The sequence below is a fragment of the Cupressus sempervirens genome, chromosome 3, assembly GCF_028749045.1.
Source record: "Cupressus sempervirens isolate cs-2001-9-10 chromosome 3, ASM2874904v1, whole genome shotgun sequence".
In the NCBI taxonomy this organism is placed as follows: domain Eukaryota; kingdom Viridiplantae; phylum Streptophyta; class Pinopsida; order Cupressales; family Cupressaceae; genus Cupressus; species Cupressus sempervirens.
In genome coordinates this window covers 562,794,386-562,807,651 of record NC_143120.1, presented here as the reverse complement: position 1 = coordinate 562,807,651, position 13,266 = coordinate 562,794,386, and the positions used below count along the sequence as shown (strand labels likewise).

General features: G+C 35.4%; 1 protein-coding gene across 2 annotated transcripts in view; it reads right to left on the bottom strand.

Annotated features, from left to right (window-relative positions):
* Nucleotides 1-606: 606 nt before the first annotated feature.
* LOC149567667 (protein STICHEL-like) overlaps nt 607-13,266 on the bottom strand; it is a 38,352-nt gene continuing 25,692 nt past the window's right edge. For both annotated transcript variants that reach the window (XM_089820921.1, XM_089820922.1), the window contains 4 exons: nt 7,329-7,952; nt 6,014-6,845; nt 1,301-1,370; nt 607-1,095 (listed from right to left, as the gene is read on the bottom strand). In XM_089820921.1, the coding sequence (XP_089677047.1) occupies nt 1,009-1,095; nt 1,301-1,370; nt 6,014-6,845; nt 7,329-7,952 (1,613 nt within the window). In that variant the 3' untranslated portion in view covers nt 607-1,008. The remainder of the gene's footprint in view (nt 1,096-1,300; nt 1,371-6,013; nt 6,846-7,328; nt 7,953-13,266) is intronic.

The window sequence follows — 13,266 nt, the reverse complement described above, 5'->3', positions numbered from 1 at the left end:
AAATAAATACTTTGTCCTCTTGGCAAATCAGTAGGCATTTGCAACATATTTTGAAAATCTTTGATTTTTATTTGGCAAGGTGCGATCGCAAGACCAACTCTCAGATCAACTTGGAAATGCAAGCTGATTGTGGATGAATATCACTATGATGCACTATAGGAGAGGGTCAGCATGGCTCAAAGAAAAAACCCATGAAAAAATCATTGGCTTGATGCAAAATGACGAAGGCCAAAACAACAAATGAAAACTTGAGCACAGACCGAAAATATTATGTTTTCTGAAAAAACAAAATTGGAATAGGAATACACATTCTAATTCCACCTATTTAGGCAGAATAGCAAATGCTTATTTTTTGGCCAAAATTGGAATATTTATTCCTACTCCCAACTCTGATTTGGTGCACCCAAACAGAGAATTTGAAATTTTAAGAATTTACATATGCCTATTCCACTCATATTCCCGTTGCCAAACGGGCCCTTACAGAATTTTGTTTAAAATGAACAAGTCACAAATTGATATCACCTACAACAAAGTTTAAAATGAACTCTATACAAGAATGAAATAAAAAAATGAATTCTAACATGTCAAATCAGAAGTAAAACAATATAAAAACATAGAATTGGGCATTTCTTGTGATGGAATAGAATTACATAACCATGTAGTTAGTTGGATTTCAAATTGCATCCAACTGCAATCCACATGGACTTGTCCCTGAAATAAGATAATGTGTGACTTCTCAATCTTGCATTTCTCATCCATAGGATATTGCATAAGCTTCAATTGTTTTAAAAGATCTTATTTTAAGGCGCTGCATTGCAGCTATGCCATCCATAGCACTCATCCCCATGAAAACAGTAGAGAAGTTGTAACTGGTCTAATCAGCTTATCCTGTCTGAAACAATCTAGTCGGTTTACAAACTCTAAAGATCGTGTTCTAGAGATCAAAATTGTGTACATAGTTTAACCTCGTATTTGCTTCCCAACTTTCTCAGACCATTTCCATTTAAACTATTGTATGTGGTGCCCCCTTTTAGCCTTAGCACAGGGCACAACCCAAAACAGCAAGCCTGGTCTTCTTCGAGGCCGTCTCCTTTGCTGTTTTGCCCAAAAACAGAAACACATATCACAAGAACATTTGTTTTATTAGCAATTCCAAACTCAAGTACACAAACAAATTCTAAAATGCTCCTCCAAACTACATACAGTCTTGATTTCGGTAACAAGCTACAACCATTTTCTAATAAAAGCAACTATAATTAAATGACAACTGAGAAAGCTAGAAGAGATTCTGGTCAAACACCTTTTCTTGATCATATTTGAGCGCCTTCCAACAAAGAATACCACTCGAATTTGAGTCGGATCCATATGCCCTATTTAGTGTCATCGATCAAAAAAATAAAAAATAAGAATTATTCATTGAAATGATTATACACGGAATAAAATTAAACAAATGCAATACAATGCAACAAAGAAACCATGAAATACACATAACCATGGCAATATTGGGCGAATATACAAAACAATATGTATCTTCTAAATGTAAATGGGAGGCAGGGGCCAACCAAGCTAATTATTTCTACTGAAGTGTTCAATATTACAAAAATGGCATTTCCTGCAAGCAAATCATATACTTCAGCTATCTCACACTTTTGACAGGTAATTACCAGTCATCATTGTTTCACGTCAAATAATGTTCTTCAAACAAATATTGTCTATGTACTGTATAGAGATATCAAATTAGTACAACTAATCATGTTTCCAGGTGACTGAGTTGTAGAAGATTCCCAAGCAACATCAAATATGTGCCAAAAGCATTCTACATAGAATAAAAGAATAGAATAGGCACTTCATATGAAAAAGACAAAACACTTGACATGAACAGAGACATTTAGAAAAGTAAATACCTATATTGTATATAGCCCGGAAATAGCACATAATGCTACCGCCGTTTACATGATGCCTTGGCTAACATTACAATGGCCTGCGTCGTAGTTTTAGAACTCACAGTGATGCAACACTAAGCAGATCTATTTTTTATTTGGAGTGAACAACTCAGTAAAAGATCAGCAATTTAAAAAAATTAATTAAATTCATTACCTTGGTAAAACCTTCGCAACTTGGCAAAAACTTGAAATGGGTGAACAAACAAGTTTCTAAGCACAGACAATGCCCCATAAAGTACCTGTGAATTTGGAACGATAGGAATGTGCCACTGTCAAAATGTGCATTATGTAAGACAAGTGGATTCCCTTAATATGTGATGCAGTTGATTGTGTAAAGGATATGATGCTAAGCCATATGATGGCATATCAACTTGGGGAAATGGATATAGACTTCCCTCCATGCACTGTCTTGCCGTACAGTTTTACCATTTATGATTTACACGAGGATGGTGAAATTGCTTGCATTCCTTGTGTCAAGGTTCCAAGGGTGAACTTTTAGCCTCTGATCATTGGGGATAACTAAGCAAGAACCAATAATTATTGTTTTGGTCATTGATTTGGTTTTGTCTATTGGTCATCACAGCTCCATTTCCTTTTTCATTTATTATATCAGTCAAAACAGCCTTCTAAATGCAACCAGGTTGACACAGCCAGTCTGCACCACCATTTGCTTTGACATAGCAAACTAGATTTTGGCCAATCTGAAATTTTGGATATGTCACCTACAACATTTGCCTCTCCTTGAGGAAATAGTGTCAAGGGCAAAAAGTTTTGAGGTGAGATATAGTAAATTGTTTGAATTTTTATATAAATAAGAATTTGGTGGAGAATGGTCCTCTTTACTTTGAGTGTGGTAATCTATCCAAAGTTTATTTTCACCTAATTGCCTAAAACTCACCAAACAAGGCAAGTACCTAGGCAAGCAGATCCAAAAATACCAAGAGACTTGAACCCAGTTCCTAGCAAGTCTGGTCAAACTCACCAAGTCTGCCAGACTTCCAGGACTCGCCCAAGTCCCAAATCTAATTGCATACAAAAAGTCTTCATCACTCCTAAATTCTGTTCAGTTCATTTGCAAGCACAAACAAGGACTAAACAAATGCATTTTAAACCATTGAAAACAAAAACCAGCAAAAACATTGGCAATAAACATGTATTGAAATTAACTTAAGAAGACTTGTAGCAGCCATTGATGCATTTAAATGATCCCATGATGCATATGGAAGATCCCACAACTAATTTGAAGTTAATTTGATAAGGTGTTTTCTAATCTTTTTTTTTTCATATATGCCTTCTGCATTTGTTTTCTTCCTGCTAGAGATACATTAAACAAGATATAAAAGGAAGAATAAAAATTACTTATTCTTTTCATTGTTTCCTCTTTTTTCTTCATCCATGATGGATCATTTTCCTAAATTTCCATTTCAAGTATGGGTACGTGTTTCTGATACACTAGTGTGGCAATCATTTGCCCTGGGATTGCTACTGTATATATATATATATATATATATATATATATATATATCTGTAAATCAAAATATATATACAGTTGAAAACACATTTGATGAATCTAACTCAGCTCACTTGGTAATATCCCAATTTTTTGTCACCCCTCGTTTGTTATTGGCTGTTTTATTGTTGTACTCATGCACAAATAATTGTGTTGTGACAAAACTCGAGCCAAGTCCTTGTCTTGCATATTTCATACTTTGTCTTGTTTGTTTATGCTTTTTCGGCTGTCTTTTGTTCAAATCCAATGCTTCAGACAAGGCAAAAATCAAACCTCAGACAGACAAAGAAGCCCAGTAAAGGCTAAGTCACTGAGAAAACCAAATAGTTGCTGGGAGCAAACTTTGCAAAATTTGAAAAGACGTAAAACTGGGGAAACCAGCGTATGAAATGCATGTTTTGAGTGGTTTACCAAGGTCGCATATTTACTGCAGGCTGATCAGTGTTTAAATGACGAGGCATTAAAAGATTTAATCATTGGTAACCTTCATCTGCAAAAATCTAGCTTACTTTCAGTCACAGACAGCAGGTATTGCAGAGGTTTTCAGCAGATTGTAATAGATATTCTGGCTTTCAAAAGTTATATAGTAATTTCCAGCAACTTTTCATGGGCGCCAGTACATGGCAGGTGTTGTCAAAAGTCTGAAATGTCTAAAGGACCAATTAAAACATATTTCTATAATTGCATGGAAGGCATGGGAATGAACAAGTACACAACGAATTAAAGATCTCCAAGTCAGATCTGTGAACATGGTGCATATACACACCTATGGACAGCGGAACACAGGGTTTCAGAATTTAATTATTAGAGAACTGCAAGGTTGCATGGGTACTCGTACCCACATACCCAAGTACCGGGTACCCGTATCCCACGTACTGGGTACTCGGTGGAGAGCATCATAGCTAAGGACCTTGATAAGATTCTGATTTTCTTTTCGGTTTTTTTATTTTTGTATTAGCTTCTTGTTTATCAAACTTAATTCAATACCAAATCAGTTTGATACTTTGATACTCATTAACAATAAACTTTATCACTGTTCAAGTCATAAGTTTATCATTTGCAATATGTCATTGTCATATTATTTAGGATCTTCTCGTTCATGTTTAAAGTCTGCCTTCTTTGTTATGCATCTAAGCATTTATCATGTATTATTATTTCAAACATATAGCAAATCTGAAACTGAAAACAATACATTACATTTGCAAACTTTATCACTGTTCTTGTTTTGAAAAGTCATTGTCATGACTCATAATTTCAGAATTTTTATAAATATAAAAGTATAATTTTTAAATAAGTTTGACATACCCAAGTACCTCCGTCCCCTATTATGAAAAATACTTTAAACATTAAACATTCAGCAATAGCATATATATATATATATATATATATATATATATATATATATATATATATATATATTTGACTTATGGCTCGTATTTTCAAATTTCTTGTTTTGAATGCTCAATGTCATGACTCATGACATATATTTTGATTTTTATATTTTCTATAAAATATTTAATTATATAGAAAAAAATTAGGCATACACACGTACCCCCGTCCCCTATTTTGAAAAATATGCATACCCGTACCCGTACCCACGTACCTGTGCAACCTTGGAAAACTGTGATCACAACTTGCTATCATACTAGAAGCATAGGAAACATATTTCAGATCACGCAAAAAAACCAGCACCCTCATTACAGTCATATGTGTTGGTGATCTATGAAGTACTCGGCATTTTCTATAAGATTCTGTTAAGATGGAGATATTTGTGGTAGTTTTGTTTATAATATACCCTGTAAATTTCATAAATGATAACAAATGGGAGACAGTTTAAACTATACAATATACCACTTATTTAAGATTTATTAAGGAAAAGTCATAATTGTTATAAATCATGAATTTAGAATATTTGGTTATTTTTAATATTTAGTACATGACAATCGAGAATTTGATTTAGTATATTTTTTGTTTTATAAATTCATTTTCATATTAAACAATAAATATTTAGTATTTACCATGACAACCGAGTTTGACAACTTCATAATGATTGTAATAAAATGTATTTCAAATTTGAAACATTGTGGTAGTTTTGTCTGGTATATAGCTGATATGCAGTATTATTAACTGAAATCGTGTTTTTAGGCTGCAAAGCAGTGTTCCATGTGAATGCATCCCCTCCCACACCCCCCACCCAACCACCTCATTTAGGCACTTGGTCCCCTCATCCCTGACACCCACCCAGCATCCCCCTAGGGAACTCCATGGAACTATGATAAACATGTAAATATCTGAGTTTTATCCTCTCTTTTTTGGTACGGATGTACCCAATTCAAACTCTAGCTCAAAAAAAATGTAATACCCACATACATACACCCAAACCAAACTCAGGTTTGCTAAATCAGATGAGAACAGTCTGAAGAAGAATGTTATACAATTTTCCCAGAGAAGAAATCAATTAACATATTTTCTCTCATTACGACCATATTGCTTGAGAATTTAGAGTCACTAAAGAATTAAAGGCATTGAAGGTACAAGACATTAAAAAAACTGAACTTACAAGTTTTCCTCTTCAAAACTGGCTACAAAAGCACCTTGATCAAATGAACTAGAACAAAGGCACTCTTGGTGATCAGTCCTTGCACATCGAAGTTTCCGAAAGTCAATACCTCCATTTGACTTCACTGCTCTCATCTCATGACGCGATCTCCCTTCTTTCTGCTGTAATGCAACTCCTAGTGGTACAGTACCAATACCTTCAGAGGATGCAAATCCATTTTGAAAATCGATGACATCTCGAGGGAGCACTTGGTTCTTCTCAGGCTTCAGAATATCTTTCAAACCAGGAGCACATTTTTCTACTGCTTGCAACCAAGCACTCTCTAGTCTCTGTTCATCTGTAACTGAACCATTTCCTATTTTTAAATCTTCCTCTGTTCCACCATGCTGGTCTGGGCCACTGTTTTCCCCTGTAGTAATAGTTCGCAATTCATCTGCCTGAGTACAATCTGCTGGCATCAGTAAACCTTTATGGTATCCTTCGGAGGTTGCTGGAAAGGATCTTGTTCTACTGATAGCAGAGTGAGCTTCCTTGCATGTTTCTCCACATCCTATTCTATGATCGGAATTCAAGGCAATGCTCTCAAGGTCCTGATCTTCTATACTATTAATTGTTGCATCCCTGTGTTCATTGGCTGAAGATTTTGCCAGCTCAATTGATTTTTTTCTGGCTTTAGTATTCTCAACTTGAGCTGTGACAGAAGCTAGATTAATTCTAATCTCCACATCGCACCCTAGAATGAGTGAAACTGAACTTGCAATACTCTTGACATATCTTTCAGCCATGGATTTTGTATCTGGATTCCAGAATTCTAATTGAACGACCGCAAAACCTACACAAGTGGCCACTTATCAGTTCAAACTCAAAAACATTGTGTGTGGCATAATAGGTAGTCTAGGTCTTTTAAACAATTCAAGGTCCTCTAACTAAGCTATGACAATGAAAACCTTATGTAAACACTTTATGGAATGGAAATGCATTTCAACAATTGCACCAGAAGTATGATGCATATATTTCACAGCACTGCAGATGCTGTATTCAACTTCAAATAATAAAAAATCGTAAAACCAATAATCACTAAATCAAAACAATATTGGTGACCAAATGAATCATAACTACTTCCAAGCTAAACTTCTCATTCCAGAAAATGATAACTGAGCAAAATTCCCACAAATTCATGCCTAAACTCATCCTGCCAATAGTTTATAAAACCTAACATTAGAAGCAAAAATGTTTTGGATATTTCCTGAGCAAATCCAGTATTTAGATATCAAAAACAACTATGGCCTCTGAAGGGAGAAAAAGATATAACTACCTTTTCCCATAGAGACTGACAACAACTTTCCTTGCTTACACAACAGCTGCCTTAATGTGTTTGAGTGGCATTCTTCTATTGTTCTCCTCCAAAGCGCATCCAATTTACTTGGGCTTATACAGCTAAGTTGTGGCTGTGCTGAATCATTGTTATCATTGATGCCATCTGAAAAACTCCTCCCACTATGACCCAGCCCAGGTGAACAACTTAATGAATGAACCTGTGCCTTGATCTTGGACACTGGTATTCCTTTATTTGACTCATTGAACAACACGATGTGCCCTTGATTCAGACTGCCATTTCCATTCCCTAACCCAGGTTTTTGCATTGCCATTGAATCTGAGAGCTCTTGTGATGGTTCAAACAACTTTTTATTACTTAAAAGTTGCCGGGATGATGAACCACTGTACGATAGTCCATAATTATTCCTTTCTTTTATAGCTGCAGGACTTTGTGTGGCACTGGTACCAGCAGATGTGGGAACCAGAAGAGACCGTCCAGAACCAAACTGGAGAAGAGCTGCTGTCAGCCATGTTGTCTGGTCATTTGAAACTCTCAACTGTTTTTCTGCTTCAGAAAGAATTTTCAAGGCCCGTCTTAGTCTTTCTAACTCCTCTTCTGTTACTGCAGAAAGACAGAAGTATAGCGAATTCAGGAAAATTTACACAGCTCAAATCAAAAGAAAAATATCTTATTCGAAAAAACTGGTACAGTGAATAGCATAACCATATATTTTCAAAGATAAGACCTAGCATGCATCACTCCTATGCAAAATTCATTTTTAGCAGGACCCAATAAATAAAAATTGCTATTCTTGCTACAAACTTCCGTTCCAAACACTATAAGCATGTGTTTTCTTTGGAAGTGTACAAACGCTAACAAAACTAAAAAATGCTTAATATCCTTGTCACTTTTAAGAAGCACACAAACATTAGTTCTGTTGACAATGAACAGGATATATGCAATAAAGCTAACAGAACTTCACTCAACATCAAATGAGAGATTTGTAAACCTGTCAGATTGATGAGATGTTAGTTTATACTCTTAGAGGATTTTGCAAACAAACAAATTAGAAGGAAAAAAACATAATGCACAAAAATAATTTGAAGTCAAAAGCTACAAGGACAAAACATGCTTGATATCAAGTAATATTTCAAAATTCTAGTCAGAAAAACAAGAACATTAACTATTTACTTGTAAGCAAACACAAATTACATACAGATACTTCCAACTTCAAATTTTAATAATTACCTCAACAGCCACCTTGTATTGAACATTATAGAAGTCAAAGCTTCCTTTATTTATGGAATCCAATCTTTCAAGGCTGCTCAGACACATGCATGGATGCAGACATACATTCATTTGTGCACTTATATAAAAGGTGTTTTATAAACTGGAATTCAGAAAGGTAAATCTGGAGTTCAGAATATTTTGCAGACAAAACAGTGTCAAAGTCCAAACAGAAAAGTGCATGGTATCTTCTCTTTCTAAATCAATTTTTTTGGCATTTTAGTATCAAACAGAACTTTGATTTTTTCCAAAATATTGGAGTGAAGTGAACAAATATAGCTATTGCAAGCAAATCATAAATAAATATAACCAAAATTATCTCCCACAGAGCATAAGTTCAAATAATAGTAGAGGAACCAGTAAGACTAGGTCCTAGAGAGCTTAAAAAAGATTGATTACACATATCTGGCAGATTTACACAAAACGGTAAGAAACTATGAACCAAGATACAACACAGAAGAACAACAGAAGTAGTAACTACAAGAATTATTCCCCCTTCTATTTTTCATTGCCTTCTTATTAATAGGTTTGAGTAACTTCAGCATTTCTCCAGAAATTTGGTTCCGAACTCTCTACACTTCCTAACCCACCTCTCAGGATAGGTACTAACTGCTAACAATAACATCTGGAAATAGAGTAGATGCATCATCCATGTTTCCATTGTCGGAGGAGCTGTCTACTAAAATCTGCTGAAACTTAGCTGCATCCAGAATACCCACGTCACCAGGAGCCTTCTTGTTTTTCTCTTAAACAAACTCCATCCACATATGCTGGAGTAAAACTGTTGGAAATGCTTTTATCTTCAAAATCTACTTCATGCATTGGCCATCCATCTGATTCATGGCTTATGTTCTAAGAATCAGCTCCTCAACATTGCTCCACACTTTAGGAATGAGATTTGGAATGGAAGGGTCCCACTTTAACAAACTTCTTCACATCTTCATGGCATCTTTTTACCTGAAAAGACATAATGGAGATGATAACTTCTCTGGAGAAGTCACCCAGTAATATTTTTGGTCCTATAACACATATTTAATCCTTTCCGTTCAAATAAACAATAAGATTTCAGTGGAGAGAATTAACTGCAGTTTGGGCAAAAACAAGTTTATCATCAGAATTAATAGATCTAAACACAATATCCCACCATTGCATAGTAGTCTTGTTGAAGCATGCCATCAGGAATGGAAGAAAATAGTTCCAAAGATGTTTCAATAGAGAACAATTAAAAAGGGAAATAATAGAAAGAATTCATTTGACCACAGGCCACACGCAGCATAACTCAGCAGCAAAACAATAGACAGCCACAATAAACTTTTGATGAAGTCAACAAAAATTAAAACATGGCTTTTTGCGTTCTTAAAAATGAACTAAATTAATTTAAAACCTTTTAGACCACACATCAATTAGATCAGAAAGCCCCCACAGAGAATTAACTTTACAGAACCAGTGATTAAAGAAAGAAGACAAGGAGCAAGTGTGCTACTTGAAGCTTCCAGCAACTTCCATCCACCTACCCACTACACATACTCCCACATATTCACTCCAAAACAACGCTTTTTACTTGTGCAAATATTAATTCCAGAATTCTGGATGAGTTTAAATCTTCTTATGTCCTCTAGATATATGAAATTTATCCTTGAGAAGTACCCATGGCGCCCTCCTCCCTAAGAATATGGTCCAATTCCCTAAGCCCTTTTGCATGACAAGATCTAGCTTATCAACCTCAAACACAAGCCAGGGGAGTATCTTTGTTTTCAAGACTCTGCCATGTAAATCTGAAACAAGAAAATGACCTGAAAAACCTTCACACAGTTTATCTTCGAGAAGTTTCCAAGGCAACAATCCCTCCTCCGTAAGAATATGATCCAGCTCACTAAGCCCTTTTGCATGTCAAGCTCTAGCATCAAACCCTCTAAGACAAGCTATGTTATTGGGTCCACACCCTGGACTGTCAAACCGGGTCCAAGTGCAAACCCGGTCTGGGTTTGCAGAATGGCCCGTGTGGGGTCTGCACAAGATCCGCACTTGGATCTGTGGGTTAACACAGGTAAAAATCACTGCAGATCCACAGGTCCAAGTGCAGACCGTGTGCCGACTGCCCAGAACCTGTGACCAACACAATAGAGTGGACCTAAAAACATATTAAATTACATCTTTATTTTTTATTTTTCCTCCTAACCCTAAAACGGCCCTAATAAGGAGGCTACAAACACATTCATTTCACATTTGCTTTCTCATTTGGCACTCTCCATCCTGTAAGTTTGAAGTGAGGTGATTGTATTGGAAGCAGATCAATTGTGGAGCTGCAAACACCTTCCAAAGAGCAGATTTAAGTGTTTAAGGTGCATTTCAACCATTTTTCTTTAGTTTTTTGATAGATTGTTTCAAGTTTTTGAAAAGATTTAAATTTTTTTCAAGTGTTCGTAGAAGTTTTGAATTTTTTTTTGTTTTTTTCCTCCTTTTTTGTTATAGATTGCAGCAATGAGTAGTCAAAGCTCAATGGGTGGCTCTCAAAAATCTAAAATTGATGTAGGGTCTCCTGTTTGGAAATACACTACAAGAATTTCTCAATGTTTTGGAGGTGGGGGTTTGTATGGAAATGTAATTTTTGTAACACAGAATATAGAAGCTCCTACTGCCGAGTAAAACTTAATTTTATGGGCCCTGGAGGTAAAGGGATTAATAAGTGTGAGGGACCAACAGGGGGGACAAGAAGGGGCTAAAACAGCAGAATTCATTAAAGAACAAGATGATAATAGATTAGTTGCTAAAGGAAAGCGAAGTGGTTATATTTTTGGTAAAAAAAAAACCACCACTACCACCACCCACTCAACCAGCCTCTAGACCTCCCTTCTTGCCTATACCTTCTAGGGAGGAGGATGAAGATGTAGATGAACCACAAGTCAGCCCCCACAAGAGAGGCCTACTAGATCAAGAATTAAAATACGAGGCAAGAGACATGGCTGATATAAAAATTGCATGTTACCTCTATGTGAATGGTCTTCCATTCAATCTAGTGAGGTCACCCTATTGGAGGGAAATGGTGACAGCAATAAATAATGCACCTGTGGGTTACCAAGGTCCTGAATTTGAAAAGGTGTGCACTACCATATTGCATAAAGAGAGCAAACACGTAGAGGGCCAATTAAAACCAATTAGAGATTTTTGGGTATAGAACAGTTTTTAAGATGCAAAAATGCATGCTTTTTAAAATACATGCCTTTTTGGGTTCAAATTCCCCAACATTATGCATTTAAATCATAACTCAAGTTAAAATACACATTAATGGACTTTCAAAGTGCAACAACATGTGTTTTTGGGTTCCAATTCTCCACTTATAAGCATTTAAATGATAAAAATGTGTTATTGCATATAAAAAGCCCACCTATATGTATTTAAGAAATATTTTATTGGCAATGGGTTTTTTAATAAGTGTTTTGCTTGTTGATGATATGCAATAAGTGATTAAAACTGCACCTTTATGCATTTGATACTAGTATCTCGTGAAATAAAATATAATGAATATCTATAGTTTTCAATAAAGTAACATGAAAATAAACTTCAAAGCCTAAGTTTCATAAACATTAAGAACTATGGTCAAATCAACTCGGAATGAGCTAAAACTTTAAAAAGGATGCTAAAATTCATTTAGATATTAAAATAATTTTATTTCATGCAATTGCCAATAAAAAGCCCGCTTTTAGAGAATTTTTAATCAAGACGTGGTGTCGCCTAAAAAACCCACCTTTTCCTTTATAAATTGAGCTAGACAACTCTGTTTGAGGGTTAAGTTAGCTCAAAATGAGCGGGATTCCAAGGGCTATTATCATAAGGCAAAAAGAAGACCCAAAACTATTTACAAGAAGAAGAGGAGGGAAGAAAAGACAAGAAAGTTTATCAATAATCAAGTGTTTGCAGTTAAAGAAGAAAACCTAATTTTTACAAACATTTGGGGATTTAACCTTCAAAAATAATGCACAAAACGTTACATAAAGCACAAATCTGGGATGACGAATTGCCTTCACGTCATTTTACAAATACGTTAAAACAAAGAGGATACGCCTACAAATCCATGAGAAAATTGTGTAGGGTTGCCACAATTTTGTGATGTCAAAATTCAGGACAACACACCCCAAAAAAAATTGGTCTCTATGTGCAACCAGATGGAGCCTTATTTTACTCTCCATTTTTATCATAAAGAATGAACGAACATAATAAGTTGGTGTTGCTGATGCATCGAGAGAGTGGAGAGATTGGACAGGTTATAATTCCAAAGTCTGGAGGTAGCAGCTGCAAGAAACTCATAATTAATGCAATGAGTGTTTTTTAAAGTTCAAATTACCTCCTCTTGTGTTGGCTGCAAGAGGAAATGATTAAAACCCAGAAAAGCACTGAATAGATTTATAAATAAACAAAGATCTGACACCTTCACAATAATGGTTATTAGGAGCAGAGATTAAATAGATTTAAGCATACCTCGCTAAAAGACATCTTTAAGTATGATGCTATTAGAATGGAGGTTTGAGGATGGCAAAAATGATAAGTTTGAATATGTATACAACTTGCTATAGCCAGAAAACAACATACAGAGAAATAGTATTAATAAGGATATTAGAAAGGGGATAGAGTGTTGAGCATGGAAAGAAGT